General features: G+C 45.5%; 1 protein-coding gene across 2 annotated transcripts in view; it reads left to right on the forward strand.

The window, feature by feature from the left end:
- TBC1D13 (TBC1 domain family member 13) overlaps positions 1-14,777 on the forward strand; it is a 39,536-nt gene extending 24,759 nt beyond the window's left edge. For both annotated transcript variants that reach the window (XM_056538832.1, XM_056538833.1), the window contains exons 4-12: positions 67-128; positions 459-558; positions 1,290-1,372; positions 3,394-3,553; positions 6,796-7,006; positions 7,112-7,275; positions 10,782-10,942; positions 11,079-11,136; positions 14,210-14,777. In XM_056538832.1, the coding sequence (XP_056394807.1) occupies positions 67-128; positions 459-558; positions 1,290-1,372; positions 3,394-3,553; positions 6,796-7,006; positions 7,112-7,275; positions 10,782-10,942; positions 11,079-11,136; positions 14,210-14,281 (1,071 nt within the window). In that variant the 3' untranslated portion in view covers positions 14,282-14,777. The remainder of the gene's footprint in view (positions 1-66; positions 129-458; positions 559-1,289; positions 1,373-3,393; positions 3,554-6,795; positions 7,007-7,111; positions 7,276-10,781; positions 10,943-11,078; positions 11,137-14,209) is intronic.
- The last annotated feature ends 2,398 nt before the right edge of the window (positions 14,778-17,175 follow it).

The raw sequence follows: 17,175 nt of genomic DNA on the forward strand, positions 1-17,175 counted from the left end.
ATAGACTAAAATGTCAGGTTCCTGCCTGATATTTAAAAAATATGTCCCGTAACTTTTTTGTTTCAGATCTTACTCAACTATCTCCCGACAGACCGGCTATTATGGGATTCAGTGCTGCAGAAACAAAGGTGCGGAGACGTCTTTCCTGTCACTTTTATATATCTAGAACGCTATGTGGCACCCAATATGGCCGCTCGTATTCAAGACTTATCACAAGAAAAGCTGCCTCATTGGAGGAACCGGTGCCAAAGGAGAAAGTGGTGCAGTTGCCCATAGCAACCAGTTAGAGTCCATCTTATTTTTGAAGAAAGAGGGAAGAATCTTGGTTGGTTACTATGAGCAACTACGCTACTTTTCCTCACACCAGTTGTGAGGAGATCTACTGGCGGCCATATTGGTTGTCACTTTGTTTTCCAGGTTTTTGAAAGGTTTCATTTCCATAATCATTTCACTTATAGGGAAACATACGACCACTTCTTAAAAGAAATGATCATCCAGCCAGGAATCGCCAAAGCCAAGCTCGGTTTGTCCAGAGAAGATGTCACTTTGGAGGACCACGTAAGTTCGGAAGTACAATGAACGCTTCACATTTAAAGGGGTACTCTGCTGAAAACATCTTATCCCCTATCCAAAGGATAGGGGATAAGATGTCTAGTCGCTGCGGAACCCCTGTCATTCAGTGCACGGAGCGAACTCCGCTCCATGCCCGATGACTGGCGATGCCAGCCGCCACGCCCCCTCCATTCTTGTCTATGGGAGGAGGAGTGACCACTAAGTACTAGCAGTCACACCCCTTCCATAGACATAAATGGAGGGGGCGTGGCATGATGTCATGAACATGGAAGCTGCAAGCCGACTCGGAGATGGCGGGGGGGGTCCCTAGAGGCGAGACCCCAGCAATCAAACATCTTATCTCCTATTCTTTGGATAGGAGATAAGATGTTTTCAGCAGAGTACCCCTTTAAGGGCCTCCATTATTAGTCAGAATAGAAAGAAGCTACAAAGACTGTCCCTTTCTCTGGAGGACTTGACACTGTGCATTTTATGGGTGGACCGTTGATTTATATAGGCACCATGTAATGCTTTATGTTTCCTGTGGAGGCGCTGCAGGCAGTTGATCACTTCCGTACAGGTTCCTCAATTTACTGCTGATTGCTTTGGATTGCAGTATCGAGAATACCTGCGATTGACCTAGTCTCGAGGGATTGTTTAGGGGATTCTCTGTATATTTGTCAAATAAGACTTTATCTTACAAATTGTCTTCACTCGTCCCCTCTTATCTCTTTCAGCCCCTTAACCCAAACCCAGATAGTCGGTGGAACACATACTTTAAAGACAATGAGGTGCTGCTGCAGATAGATAAGGATGTGAGGTAAGCAAGATGGCTGCTGCTTGCTTTGACTGGTAAATCATTAAAATATGGCATGCAAGTTTTAAAGCAGTGTTTTAAAGCAGCCTTTGGCTGTCCAGGCATGCTGGGAGTTGTAGTTTTGCTTCAACTGGAGACACACTATTTGGAAAATACTGCCTTTAACTTCTTAAGGATGCAGGGCGTACCTGTACTCCCTGTGCCCGCTCCCGTGATATAACGCGGAGTCACGCGGTGACCCCCCGTCATATTGGGTTGGTCCCGGCGGCTAACGGTAGTCGTAACCCGTGGCTAATACCGTACATCACCGATCGCAGTGATGTCCGGAATTGATCCCTTAGACGCAGCAACCAAAGTTGATCGCCGCGTCTAAAATGTCAAAAAATACATCCCGACAACTCAGTCCGGCTGATCGGGACCACCGCGGTTTCACACAGGACACACGAGGAGGGTCCCTACCTTCCACTTCGGCGTCTGATCGGCGATTGACTGCTCCAAGCCTGAGATCCAGGCTTTAGCAATCGACCGCCGATAACACTGATCAATGCAGTGCTATGGCATAGCATTGATCAGTGCTGGCAATCAATGTACTGCATGTTATAGTTCCCTATAGGGCTATAACATTGCAAAAAAAAAAATTTGAAAGGGTTATGATTTTTAAAAGGTGAGGAGGAAAAAACAAAAGTGCAAAAATGGAAAAACCCTGAGTCCTTAAGGGGTTAAGTGACCCGGTCTATTGTAGCATCTCTGTTTGATGCTTTTGCTTTAGCATCTGCACCGCCCTGGCTGGTGCTGCATCTGTCGCTACCAATCACACATTTGGGCAGAGACGTGGCAAAAAAAAAAAAAAATTGTAAAACAATGTGTGTTTTTCGCAAGGCTTTCATTGGAAATCAATGGATTTTGTCAGTGTGAATAAGCCCTAAAGAGGATTTCATGTCATAGTTGCCTTTTATGGGACGGGGTATCTATTTATGGTATTTTCAAACATAGTACATGAAACTTTTATCATTGATTGTTCTTAAAGGGGTATTCGGTGATATAACATTTTATCCCCTATCCAAAGGATAGGACCCACGCAATCTCTCTGCAGCACCCGCATTGTATGCAGAGCTGCGTCTCCAGTTTCAGAAACTTCCAGTTTCCAGGACTGGAGATGTGACGTAATGCCACGCCCCCCTTGTGACGCCATGCCACCTCCATTCACGTCTATGGGAGGGGGCATAACGGCCCCCCCCCCCTCAATAAGACATCTTATCCCCTATCCTGTGCTTCTGCTGGGACAAAGATGATGCTGCAGCCAGACAGGATTATGTTCTGGATGGTTCGGGGACCCCTAGTGGTCTCTTTTTTTTTTTAAGCCATGATTTCTATAAAGAGGAGAGAACCTTTTCTTATGCAGTATGTTTAGAATGGTTAAAGGAGAACTGCGGCGTAAATTTTTTTTAAAGTCAGGTGGTGCCCGTTTTGGAAAAACATAAAAAGCTAACTTTAACTAATCTTCCTACGTTCCCACGTTGCGGAAATATCGGCGTCTCGTTTCTCCGGTGCTGCTGGCTTCTGGTTTCTCAGGCTGGAAACATCACAGTGCAGGCAGCGTATCGCCGGCTGTAGCGATGTCCCGCCTCGGCTGGTGATAGGCTGAGCGCACTGTCATGTAAGGAGCCCGGGCAGCAGAGAGAAGGCGGGGCCTGAGCTGCTGACATGACAGTGCACTCAGCCTATCACCGGCCGTGGAGGGACGTCGCTGCGGCCTGCGATACGCTGCCTGCACTGTGATGTTTCGAGCCTGAGAAACCAGAGGCCAGCAGCACCGGAGAAACGGGACGCCGATATCTCTGCAACGGGGGAAAGTAGGAAGATGAGTCAAAGTTTGTTTTATAAGGTTTTTGCGGCCCGGGCACCACCTGACTTAAATAGAATGATGCCGCTGTTCTCCTTTAACGTTTAGCCAAGATGTACGACATATAAAAAGTTTTTAATTCGGACAGTGCCCATTGAATTCTATTTATCTTGTATTCCAGGAGGCTGTGTCCTGACTTCTCATTTTTCCTGAACCCTACGGATTACCCCTGTCAGCTGATCATGGATCCAGAGAACGAGTACGAGACGCTGAGGAAGCGGGTAGAACAGACCACACTTAAGTCTCAGACTGTAGCAAGGAACAGGAGTGGCCTCACCAATGTAAGGAAGGATTGTGGTCTGTCAGGACCAGTCTGTTTGCGTGTAAATATGTACTCGTCTTGGGTGAAGTCGCAACGTATACATACCTGTCTGCATTCCATGGTTCGTACTTTGAGTTTTCCTTATAAAGGGGATTTCCATACTTTAAAGGGTTTGGTGCGGTAAAATACAACTTATTCCCTATCAAGTGTCTGATTGTGGAGGGCCGCCACCTCTGGGACCCCCTAGTTTCTCCTCTATGGGACTCCAGCTCTCTGAGAGAAGAGTGTGCTGCAGACTAGGGCTGGGCGGTATACAGGTTCGTACCGAATACCGAAATATTTGTGCTGCACGATATGGATTTTAACCCATACCGCAATACCGGTTTGGCCCCTCCCCCTCGTGAATGAATGAATTATCAGCCCAGTGCTGCGCTGTTCCCATTGGGGAACTAATCATATGTGACCCGCGAGCGCTGTTCCCCCAATTAGTTATCAGCCCAGCGCTACTACTCACATATGTCACCCGCAAGCGCTGCCCTCCTGGCCCTCCTGTTTGTTGCGGCCGCCGGCGCTGACACTCTATACCAGTGGTCTCCAACCTCCAGATGTTGCAAAACTACAACTCCCAGCATGCCCGGACAGCCGTTGGCTGTCCGGGCATGCTGGGAGTTGTAGTTTCGCAACATCTGGAGGTCCGCAGATTGCAAACCACTGTTCTATACTGTATCCCTATGCGCGGGCTGCAAAAGGTAAACAAAATAAACTTTAACTCACCTTCCCCGTCGGTCCGGACCAGCTTCCCAGGGAATGGAACGTCGGAGAGCTGTCAACCTATCACCGGCAGCAGCAATGTTCCGCCTCGGCCGGTGATAGGCTGAGCCCACTGTCATGTAAGGAGCCTGCGGAGAGCTGTCAGCCTATCACCGGCCGCAGCGAGGCGGAACATCACTGCGGCCGGTGATAGGCTGACAGCTCTCCGACATTCACGTCCCCAGCGTAAGGCTGACGTCGGAACATGCGTTAGTTTTATTATGTTAATCTTTTACAGCCCGGGCATAGGGATACCGCACAGTTTAGAGAGTGTCAACGCCGGCGGCCGCAATAAACAGGAGGACGAGGAGGGCAGTGCTTGCGGGTGAGAAGTACCCCGATGGGACAGTGCAGCGTTGGGCTAATAATTATTTTGGGGGAGGGGGGAATACCGTTATATACCGTGGAACCACCATAAGTTACAAAAATACCGCAATACACATATTTGGCCATACTGCCCAGCCCTACTGCAAACGGCATGCACTTCATTCAGTTTTATGGAAGCGCCGGAGATGCCGGAGTACAGCACCTTGGAGAATGAATGGAGCTTGTGCCTATCTGCGGCATGTGCTCTTCTCGGACATCTGGGTCCCGTTCATGAGTTCGTACGGGGTCACAGAGGTCGGAGACTCTGCGATCAGACACTTATCCCCTATCCACAGGATAGGTTGTATTTCACTGGACCACCTCTTTAAAGCGTACCTGTCATATCCCACAAAAAAAAGTAAACTGTATATGTTACTCAGTACCTAATCCTGTGCGTGTAGGCATTTGTAAAGAAATTCTGTATATCTGTTGCTCATTTGCTTTGTCATTCTGTGCTTTGGAGGGGCATGTCCTCACTATAGCTCTCTCCCTGAGTCTGCTGTGCTGTGCTGAGTCTCTTCATCCAGTCACTGCAGGCTGCTCTGTAACCCCCTTCTCCCTGTTTTCTTGCTGCAGTCTGATAGGACCGGAGTGAGCACAGAGGAGTGCTAGTCCCGCCCTCACTTCCTGGACTTTGTCCCTGCCTGTGCTCCAGCTGGGTCAAAGATGATGCTGCAGCCAGACAGGATTATGTTCTGGCTAGTATGGGGTGTTTTTTTTTTTTTTATAAGCAATGATTTCTATAAAAAACAAACAACAAAAAAATAAAACATTTTTTATGAAGTGTATTAGGAAGGTTAATGTTTTGCTGAGATGTACAACATCTAAAATGTTTTTTGGATCTGACAGTACCCATTTAATATTGATGACCTGACCTCAGGATAGGCCATTTGTATCATATCGGTGACACCCGGCACCTCTGCAGATCAGTCTGGCGTCAGTTGTGGCATACAAAGAGCAAGAAGCAGACAGCGCCGTACATTGTTTAGTGGCCATGCTGGGTTACTGCAACTCTGCTCTCACTGAAATAAAAAAAGCTAAGCTGCAGTAGCCCAGCATGGAGTCTGCTTCCGTCTCTTTTGTGGACACTGTGACTCTTGTAATCAGCAGACAGGTCGGCAGGGGGTGCTGGGTGTTGGTACCCCAACAATCTGGTATTGGTGACCTGTCCTGAGGATTGGTCATTAGCAAGTTACTACCTTTTAAAGAGGTTGTCCAGGATCATTAACAGTGCCACCCTAGTCCATGGGCTGCGTTAAAGGGGTACTCGGCTGCTCATTGTTTGGAACAAAAGCCAGTAGCTTGTGACGGCATAGCCCCGCCCCCTCATGAAGTCATGCCTTGCCCTCTCAATGCAAGTCTATGGGAGGGGGAGTGACGGCTGTCACACCCCCTCCCATAGAATTGCATTGAGGGGGCGGGGCATGACACCATAGCCCCACCCCTTATGACGTCACGCCCCGAATGCTTAGAGCCAGCGCCAGGAGCTTGTAATGTCATAGCCCCGCCCTCTCATGATGTCATGCCTCGCCCTCTCAATGCAAGTCTATGGGAGGGGGAGTGGCGGCTGTCACGCCCCCTCCCACAGAATTGCATTGAGGGGGCGGGGCATGACACCATAGCCCCACCCCTTATGACGTCACACCCTGAATGCTTAGAGCCGGCGCCAGGAGCTTGTGATGTCATAGCCTTGCCCCCTCATGATGTCATGCCTCGCCCTCTCAATGCAAGTCTATGGGAGGGGGCGTGACGGCTGTCACGCCCCCTCCCGTAGAATTGCATTGAGGGGGCGGGGCGTGACATCATAGCCCCACCACTTGACGTCACGCCCCGGCTGCCAGCTCCAGCATTCGGAACAGTTTGTTCCAAACGCTGAGCAGTGGAGTACCCCTTTAAGCATTGTAGCTCTGCAGTACCAGACACAACCTGTGGACAAGAGTGGTGCTGTTTCATTTTTCTGTTTCTGGACAACCCTCTTCAGTTCAGCAGTTGCCTTGGCAGTGCCAACCCCTAGAGAGACATGCTATTCAGAAGCTTGGTGATTTCCACCCAGACAGTGCACATACCTTCTCTTTTTGTCCCCAGGTGAGTTCTCCTTTAAAAGCCTCAGCTTCGCATTCCCTGAGCGATATAGAACCTCTGCCCAGCGGCTGTGAGGCACATTGGGAGGTGGTAGAGAGAATCCTATTCATTTACGCCAAGCTGAATCCTGGCATAGCCTACGTGCAAGGCATGAATGAAATAGTCGGACCCATCTATTACACATTCGCCACGAACCCTAACAGTGCCTGGAGAGGTGAGGTTGTACCAATGGGCGCCCTATGATTAGGCTTCTGGGTTGGAGGGTCCGCCTAACCGAGGTCACCGTGTAATGCTTGACTTTATGTCCCCCCATAACTAGAGCATGCCGAAGCTGACACCTTCTTCTGCTTTACTAATCTGATGGCTGAGATCCGGGACAATTTCATCAAAAGTCTAGATGACTCCCAGTGTGGAATAACCGCAAAGATGGAGCGCGTTTACTCCACGCTTAAGGAAGAGGATGAGGAGCTTTACCTCAGGCTGGTGAGTAGGCCGCAGAGAGGTTTTCATCAACCAGTCCTGAGCTGATGGGTTAAAGGAGAACTCCAGCATAAATGGACTTATTCCCTATCCACAAGATAGGGGATAAGTAGCTGATCATGGGGGGGGGGGGGGGGGGGGGGGGGGAGACTCCCCGCGTTCTCTGGAACGGGGTCAGGAGAGCATGCAGTAGACAGCATGCACTCCATTTGTTTCTATGGGAGTGCCGAAAAGACTCGAGTACAGCACTCTGGCATCATCATCGCTCCCATAGAAATGAATGGAGCGCGTGCCGATAGATGACATGTGCTCCTCACTGAGAGAGATTGCGGGGGTCCGACCGCTGGACTGGACCCCCCCCCCCAGCGATCTCTCTCAGTGAGGAGCGTGTGCTCCATTCATGTTTATGGAAGCACCGATGGTCCCAACAATGATGGCCCCAGCAGACGGACTCCCCCTCGATCAGCTATTTATCCCCTATCTTGTGGATAGTTAATTTGGCTGGAATTCTCCTTTAAAGTAAAAGCGACACCTTGAAGGCTTCAGGGTTGACGCACAAGTAGAAGAATGCTGGGGTATAGGTTTGCACCCCGCACCATACCGGCAAAGTCCCCGTTTCAGTATGTAGAGTAATCGATGCTCTTGAAACTGCTCTTCTTAGAGGTGAATTATTTATTCTTATTGATAGGTCATAAAACACTTGCTGGGGGACAATCCCTTTTTGACTTCCAGCATCGGCCTTCAACTGTCCGGGCATGCTGGGAGTTTGTTTTGCAACAGCTGGAGGCACCCTGTTTGGGAAACACTGGGCTAATGCATGTAGCGGGTTCTCTCGAACAGAGGCAGAGTCAGCTACTCTTTTAATGCAGAGTCCCCTTTTAGACAACCCCGTGAAAGGGGTACTCCAGGGAACTAAAATCATAGCAAATCCTTACCCTCTCATCAACCTATTTAACCCCTTAAGGGCCAAGCATTTTTCTGTTTTAACACTTTCGTTTTTTCCTCCTTACCTTTTAAAAATCATAACCCTTTCAATTTTGCACCTAAAAATCCATATGAGGGCTTATTTTTTGCGCCACCAATTCTACTTTGTAATGACATCAGTCATTTTACACAAAAATTTTAGGCGAAACGGAAAAAAAATCATTGTGCGACAAAATTAAAGAAAAGACACCATTTTCTAAATTTTGGGGGCTTCCGTTTCTACGCAGAACATTTTTCGGTAAAAATGACACCTTCTCTTTATTCAGTAGCTCCGTACGGTTAAAATGATCCCCTACTTATATAGGTTTGATTTCGTCGCACTTCTGGAAAAAATCATAACTACATGCAGGAAAATTTATACATTTAAAATTGTCACCTTCTGACCCCTATAACTTTTTTATTTTTCCGCGTACAGGGTGGTTTGAGGGCTAATTTTTGCGCAGTGATCTGAAGTTTTAATCGGTACCATTTTTATTTTGATCGGTGAGCTCTGAACAAACGCCTGCTTCCTCTGCCCACTGGTTCAGCGCGCCTATGTAATGCAGCTCGCTCAATCTCTGCCTCTAGCCTTACGCGGGCTCAGAGAACTTGCCAGGCGCACATAAATATGGTGGCGGGGGCATGCGCTAAGGACCCTTGTGTCAAACACACATCGGTCCCAATGCTGACCTAAAAGGGATATGCGTGGGAGCCCCGTCTCATTGCAAACCCCACCCATACCTACTGCTACTGACCCCACAATTAAGCGTTTTTCGGATGCTCGTGACTGCTATAAAGCTGCCAAAAGGATGGCTGTATAGCAATTTTAATCACCTTTTTACATCCTAGCAATAGGTTAAAGGGGTACTCCGGTGGAAAACTTTTTTTTAAATCAACTGGAGCCAGAAAGTTAAACAGATTTGTAAATGACTTCTATTAAAAAAATCTTAATCCTTCCAGTACTTGTTAGCGGCTGTATACTACAGAGGAAATTCTTTTTCTTTTTGGATTTCTTTTCTGTCACGACCACAGTGCTCTCTGCTGAGACCTCTGTCCATGTCAGGAACTGTCCAGAGCAGGAGCAAAATCCCCAGAGTGAACCTATGCTGCTCTGGACAGTTCCTGACATGGACAGAGGTGATCAGACAGAAAGCACTGTGGTCGTGGCAGAAAAGAAATCCAAAAAGAAAAAGAATTTCCTGTGAAGTATACAGTCGCTAATAAGTACTGGAAGGATTAAGATTTTTTTTTAATAGAAGTCATTTACAAATCTGTTAAACTTTTTGGCACCAGTTGATATAAAAAAAACGCCGCGCCCCCTTCCATAGACTTGCATTGCGGTTGCGTGGCATGAAATCACGATCCCGCAACCCCCACCCGGCATTCTAAACAAACGCCGAGTACTGCACAGAGATCGCGGGGGTCCCAGCGGCGGGACCCCCATTATCAGACATCTTATCCCCTATCCTTTGGATAGGATGTCTAGGGGCGGAGTTCCCCTTTAACACCACAGTGCTGGGTCCACTAAGGTTATTGGGGGACATTCTTCGAAGTCACTGTAGGTGCACTGATTATATACACAGATTTTGATGGTGTAGTTGGAATGTACATTTATATCAACTGGTTCCAGAAAGTTAAACAGATTTGTAAATGATTTCTATTAAAAAAAATCTTAATCCTTCCAATAATTATCAGCTGCTGAAGTTGAGTTGTTTTCTGTCTTGCAACAGTGCTCTCTGCTGACATCACTGCCTGTCTCGGGAACTGCACAGAGTAGTAAAGGTTTGCTATGGGGATTTGCTTCTAAACTGGGCGGTTCCCGAGGCAGGTGTTATCAGAGAGCACTTAGACAGAAAAGAACAACTCAACTTCAGCGGCTCATAAGTATTGAAAGGATTAAGATTTTTTAATAAAAGTCATTTACAAAATCTGTTTAACTTTCTGGAGCCTGTTGAGAGATATATATATATATATATATATATATATATATATATATATATATATCTCAAGTTTTTTCCTGGATACTCCAGTCGAAAACATATATTTTGTAAATCAACTCGTGCCAGAAAGTTAAACAAATTTGTAAATGACTTATATTAAAAAAAAAATCTTTACCCTTCCAGTACTTTTTAGCAGCTATATGCCACAGAGGAAATTCTTATCTTTTTGACTTTCTTTTTTGTCTTGTCCACAGTGCTCTCTGCTGACACCTCTGTCTGAGTCAGGAACTGTCCAGAGCAGCATAGGTTTGCTATGGGGATTTTCTCCTGCTCTGGACAGTTCCTGATACGGACATCAGGTGTCAGCAGAGAGCACTGTGGACAAGACAAAAAAAAAAAAAAAAAAGAAATTCAAAAGGAAAAGAATTTCCTCTGTAGCATACAGCTGCTAATAAGTACGGGAAGGATTAAGATTTTTTAATAGATTTAATAAAAAGTCATTTACAAATCTGTTTAACTTTCTGACACCAGTTGATTTTTAAAAAATAATTATTTTTTTTCTCCGGAGTACCCCTTTAATTAATGTCTCCGATTGTCTTTTCTCAGCAAGAACAGAACATCAAGCCTCAGTTCTTCGCCTTCCGCTGGCTGACGCTTCTCCTCTCCCAGGAGTTTGTTCTGCCCGATGTCATCCGGATCTGGGATTCGCTGTTCGCAGATGAGAACAGATTTGACTTCCTCCTGAAGGTCACGTGTGCCATGCTGATGTAAGGACTGATATATGGTGTTATTACCATCCACCATTGTCTATACACCGAAAAGGTTTCGCCTGGGACCTGTAGTTCCTCTTCTGGCAGTTAGCCTCCCTCCTTATCTCATCTGAACCTTTTACTTCCATTACAGATTAATTCGCGGCCAGTTATTAGAAGGGGACTTCACAGTAAATATGAGGCTGCTCCAGGTAAGATAATCACATAGGAGGGGGGAACCTATACATAGGGACTAAGGTTTCCACCTGACCAGTATTTTACGGGCACAGCTGGTATTTTGGCCACTCTGCCGGTATTTTTATATTAAAAATACAGGCAATGCAATGGGCGGTATTTATCCAACCAATCCTCCAACTACTAGAATGTTGCACCATATACTATACCAGTGTTTCCCAACCAGAGCGCCTCCAGCTGTTGCAAAACTACAACTCCCAGCATGCCCGAACAGCCGTTGGCTGTCCGGGCATGCTGGGAGTTGTAGTTTTGCAACAGCTGGAGGCACCCCTGGTTGGGAAACATTGACCTAGACTATATACTACTATATAGTTCAACATGCTGGGAGTTGTAGTTTTGCAACAGCTGGAGGCACCCCTGGTTGGGAAACACTGACCTATACTATATACTACTATATACTCCAACATGCTGGGAGTTGTAGTTTGGCAACAGCTGGAGGCACTCCTGGTTGGGAAACACTCACTTATACTGTATACTACTATATAGTCCAACATGCTGGGAGTTGTAGTTTTGCAACAGCTGGAGGCACCCCTGGTTGGGAAACACTCGCCTATACTGTATATTACTATATAGTCCAACATGCTGGGAGTTGTAGTTTTGCAACAGCTGGAGGCACCCCTGGTTGGGAAACACTCACCTATACTGTATACTACTATATAGTCCAACATGCTGGGAGTTGTAGTTTTGCAACAGCTGGAGGCACCCCTGGTTGGGAAACACTGACCTATACTATATACTACTATACAGTCCAACATGCTGGGAGTTGAAGTTTTGCAACAGCTGGAGGCACCCCTGGTTGGGAAACATTGACCTATACTATATACTACTATATAGTCCAACATACTGGGAGTTGTAGTTTGGCAACAGCTGGAGGCACCCCTGGTTGGGAAACACTCGCCTATACTGTATATTACTATATAGTCCAACATGCTGGGAGTTGTAGTTTTGCAACAGCTGGAGGCACCCCTGGTTGGGAAACACTCACCTATACTGTATACTACTATATAGTCCAACATGCTGGGAGTTGTAGTTTTGCAACAGCTGGAGGCACCCCTGGTTGGGAAACATTGACCTATACTATATACTACTATATAGTCCAACATACTGGGAGTTGTAGATTTGCAACAGCTGGAGGCACCCCTGGTTGGGAAACATTGACCTACACTATATACTACTATATAGTCCAACATGTTGGGAGTTGTAGTTTTGCAACAGCTGGAGGCACCCCTGGTTGGGAAACATTGACCTATACTGTATACTACTATATAGTCCAACATGCTGGGAGTTGTAGTTTGGCAACAGCTGGAGGCACCCTGGTTAGGAAACACTGACCTATATTATATACTACTATATAGTCCAACATGCTGGGAGTTTTAGTTTGGCAACAGCTGGAGGCACCATGGTTAGGAAACACTGACCTATATTATATACTACTATATAGTCCAACATGCTGGGAGTTGTAGTTTTGCAACAGCTGGAGGCACCCCTGGTTGGGAAACACTCACCTATACTGTATACTACTATATAGTCCAACATGCTGGGAGTTGTAGTTTGGCAACAGCTGGAGGCACCCTGCTTAGGAAAAGCTAGATCAGGAGAACCAGCCGGGAGAAGGGCGTGTGCGCACGCGCTCTTCTCCCTGCTCTGTGTCACATGATCAAGACACGCTCCATAGACTTACACTGAGAATTTGTCTTGATTACGTGACACAGAGCGGAGAGAGAACACGCTGAGCGCGGAGTTCTCCCAGCTTGATCTCCTGATCGCTGAGACCCCTGCCAATTTAAAAAAAAATATTTTGACGTGTTGCTAGGGCATGCCGGAATAAAAAAGTATACAATAGATTTATTGTTTTGTTTTAAATACAAGCATCTTTAGCTTTACACTGTGCTCACGCAGCGGCATTTCTGAAATTCCACAAATAGCGAGTGCTGGCAGAAAATGCCGGCGCTAGGGCCGATCGGAAATGTTCCGCCTCCATAGACGGCAATGCATTTCCGAGCAGATTTCACAGAAAGAATTGACATGTCAATTCTTTCTGCAGAGGCCGGTATCGGAATTTCCACGGCAGATGTTTATGCTGTGGAAATTCCGCCTTGTGCATCGTGCAGCAGAATCCCATTGAAAACAACGGGACTCTGCTGCAACAGAATTTTTGTGGGGGATTTCACTTGGATTTATATAAAAAATAGGCCTTGTCCACCCCTTAAAGGGGTATTCCAGTAAAAAAAAAATTGTTTTTTTCAAAATCAACTGGTGCCAGAAAGTTAAACAGATTTGTAAATTACTTCTATTCAAAAATCTTTATCCTTCCAGTATTTATTAGCAGCTGTATGCTACAGAGGAAATTCTTTTCCTTTTGAATTTCTTTTTTGTCTTGTCCACAGTGCTCTCCGCTGACACCTGATGCCCATATCAGGAACTGTCCAGAACAGGAGAAAATCCTCATAACAAACCTATGCTACTCTGGACAGTTCCTGACATGGACAGAGGTGTCAGCAGAGAACACTGTGGACAAGAGAAAAAAAGAAATTCAAAAAGCAAAGAATTTCCTCTGTAGCATACAGCTTCTAATAAGTACTGGAAGGATAAAGATTTTTTAATGGAAGTCATTTACAAAATCTGTTTCATACTTTCTGGCACCAGTTCATAAAAAAAATTAAAAATAAATATTACTTCTATTAAAAAATCTTAATCCTTCCAATAATTATGAGCTGCTGAAGTTGAGTTGTTTTCTGTCTGGCAGTCTAACAGTGCTCTCTGCCGACACCTCTGTCTGTCTCAGGAACTGTCCAGAGCATGGTGATTTGCTCCTACTCTGGACAGTTCTTGAGACAGACAGACAGGTGTCAGCAGAGAGCACTGTGGTCAGACAAAAGAACCACTCAACTTCAGCAGCTGATAAGTACTGGAAGGATTAAGATTTTTTTTTTTTTTTTTTTATAGAAGACATTTTCAAATCTGTTCAACTTTCTGGAGCCAGTTGATCTATCAACCAATCTATCTTTACGTTTCTCTCCATGACTCCAGGATTATCCCCTCTCAGATGGGGATGTTCTTCCTATCTTGAAGAAAGCCAAGGAACTTCAAGACTCCAAATAAGATCCTGCATTGCAGTCACTGTTCTGAGACCCTCTGGAACCTTACAGCCCACCCACCTACTGGACCAGAACTGATACAGGGGGTCTGCGGCATCCTTCATGTGTTACATGGACATGAGTCTTGCCTTGTACACTTCTATGGGTGACACTCCTGCCCGGATTTGTGTGCACACAGACTATACAACGGGCGCCATGCTGGGATTCCCTGGCGCTCACCCGTGCCTACGTCCTGCCCTCCTGATGAATGGTCAATGCACTATAGACCTTTTGTTTCTGGAGGGGCTTTGTGAATAACCTGTATCCGTATCTTTCGGTGGGATGGAAGACTGTTATGGATGACAACGCAGAGCACCGACCGACCAATGGAAAGCCGGCATTGTGACAAAGCTGCCTCCCGGCTTAGGCCCCGGCGCCTGAGACCCCCTGTAGTTACATAAGTGTTTAGAAATATCTCGTTACATTTCTCTGACGAAAAATGAAACAGATTTTATGTTGTATTTGCCAATCAAGTATTTTATGTTTGTGTTTTTTTGTACAGTGTACAGTGATCCCTCAACTTACAATAGTTTCAACATACAATGGTCTTTTCTGGACCATTGTAACTTGAAACCAGACTCAACATACAATGCTATGGAATCTGTCAATGGCTGGAAGAATGGACATTTCACTGGTAAAACCCCTGTATTCCTAAAGTGTATGCACTGACTGGTGTCTGGTAGCGCCCCCTACAGTACAGGGAGGTATTACATGTTCTGTACTCTTTACCGGTATTCCTAAAGTGTATGCACTGACTGGTGTCTGGTAGCGGCCCCTACAGTACAGGGAGGTATTACATATTCTGTACTACTCTTTACCTGTATTACTGAAGTGTATGCACTGACTGGTGTCTGGTAGCGCCTTTTACAGTACAGGGAGGTATTACATGTTCTGTACTACTCTTTACCTGTATTACTGAAGTGTATGCACTGACTGCTGTCTGGTAGTGCCCTCTACAGTACAGGGAGGTATTACATGTTCTGTACTACTCTTTACCTGTATTACTGAAGTGTATGCACTGACTGCTGTCTGGTAGTGCCCTCTACAGTACAGGGAGGTATTACATGTTCTGTACTACTCTTTACCTGTATTACTGAAGTGTATGCACTGACTGGTGTCTGGTAGCGCCCCTTACAGTACAGGGAGGTATTACATGTTCTGTACTACTCTTTACCTGTATTACTGAAGTGCATGCACTGACTGGTGTCTGGTAGTGCCCTCTACAGTACAGGGAGGTATTACATGTTCTGTACTACTCTTTACCTGTATTACTGAAGTGTATGCACTGACTGGTGTCTGGTAGCGCCCCCTACAGTACAGGGAGGTATTATTACATGTTCTGTACTCTTTACCTGTCCCAGGATAAGCTGCTCCTTTGGACACCAGGTGAGGGCGGCTCCATGTTACTTTCTTAGGACATTGCGGGTTCTGTACAGGACCCTGAAGAAGCTTCTGTCCTCTACATAGACCAGCGTTTCCCAACCAGGGTGCCTCCAGCCTTCGGCTGTCCGGGCATGCTGGGAGTTGTAGTTTTACAACAGCTGCAGGCACCCTCTTTGAGAAACACTGAAATAGACAGTGATTACAGCTCCCAGCAGATCTTTCTTACTTTTATATAGAAGGATTTGCTTTATCTATATTAGTTATCTACTTATTTTTCTTTAATCCTCCCTTTTTCCTATTTTTGGACGACATTTTGGGGCTTCAGAACCAATTACCAGGTTTCCATAGAGTTATGGTCTCAACATACAATGGTCATCCTGGAACCAATTAATATTGTAACTTGAGGGACCACTGTACTTTTATATGTGTTACAAGATTCTGTTTGGAAGCCTGTTGCCTTTTTAAGGGGTACTCCACTGGGAAAAACATTTTTAAATCAACTGGTGCCAGAAAGTTAAACAGATTTGTAAATGACTTCTATTTACAAAATGTAATCCTTCCAGGACTTATCAGCTGCTGTTTGCTCCACAGGAAGTTCTTTTCTTTTTGAGAGCAGCATATGTTTGCTTTGGGGATTTGCTTATACTACGGACAGTTCCTAAAATGGACAGAGGTGTCAGCAGAGAGCACTGTGGTCAGACAGAAAGGAAATTCAAAAAGGAGAAGAACAGCTGATAAGTACTGGAAGGATTATGATTTTTAAATAGAAGAAATTTACAAATCTGTTTAACGGTCTGGCGTCAGTTGATTTAAAAAAAAAATGTTTTCCAGTGGAGTACCCCTTTAAAGGGTGGAAAGGTGGAAAACCTTTTTTTTTTATCAACAGGTGCCAGAAAGTTAAACAGATTTGTAAATTACTTCTATTAAAAAATCTTAATCCTTACAGTACTTATTAGCTGCTGAATACTACAGAGGAAATTCTTTTCTTTTTGGAACACAGAGCTCTCTGCTGTCCATTTTAAGAACTGTCCAGAGTAGGAGAAAATCCACATAGCAAACATATGCTGCTCTGGACAGTTCCTAAAATGGACAGAGGTGTCAGCAGAGAGCACTGTGGTCAGACAGAAAGGAAATTCAAAAAGGAAAAGAACTTCCTGTGGAGCATACAGCAGCTAAGTACTGGAAGGATTATGATTTTTAAATAGAAGGAATTTACAAATCTGTTTAACTGTTTGGCGTCAGTTGAAGGGGTACTCTGGTGGAAAACTAAACAGATTTGTAAATTACTTCTATTAAAAAAATCTTAATCCTTCCAGTACTTACTAGCTGCTGAATACTACAGAGGAAATTCTTTTCTTTTTGGAACACAGAGCTCTCTGCTGACATCATGAGCACAGTGCTCTCTGCTGACATCTCTGTCCATTTTAAGAACTGTCCAGAGCAGGAGAAAATCCCCATAGCAAACATATTCTGCTC

The sequence above is a fragment of the Hyla sarda genome, chromosome 9 (assembly GCF_029499605.1).
Source record: "Hyla sarda isolate aHylSar1 chromosome 9, aHylSar1.hap1, whole genome shotgun sequence".
Classification (NCBI taxonomy): domain Eukaryota; kingdom Metazoa; phylum Chordata; class Amphibia; order Anura; family Hylidae; genus Hyla; species Hyla sarda.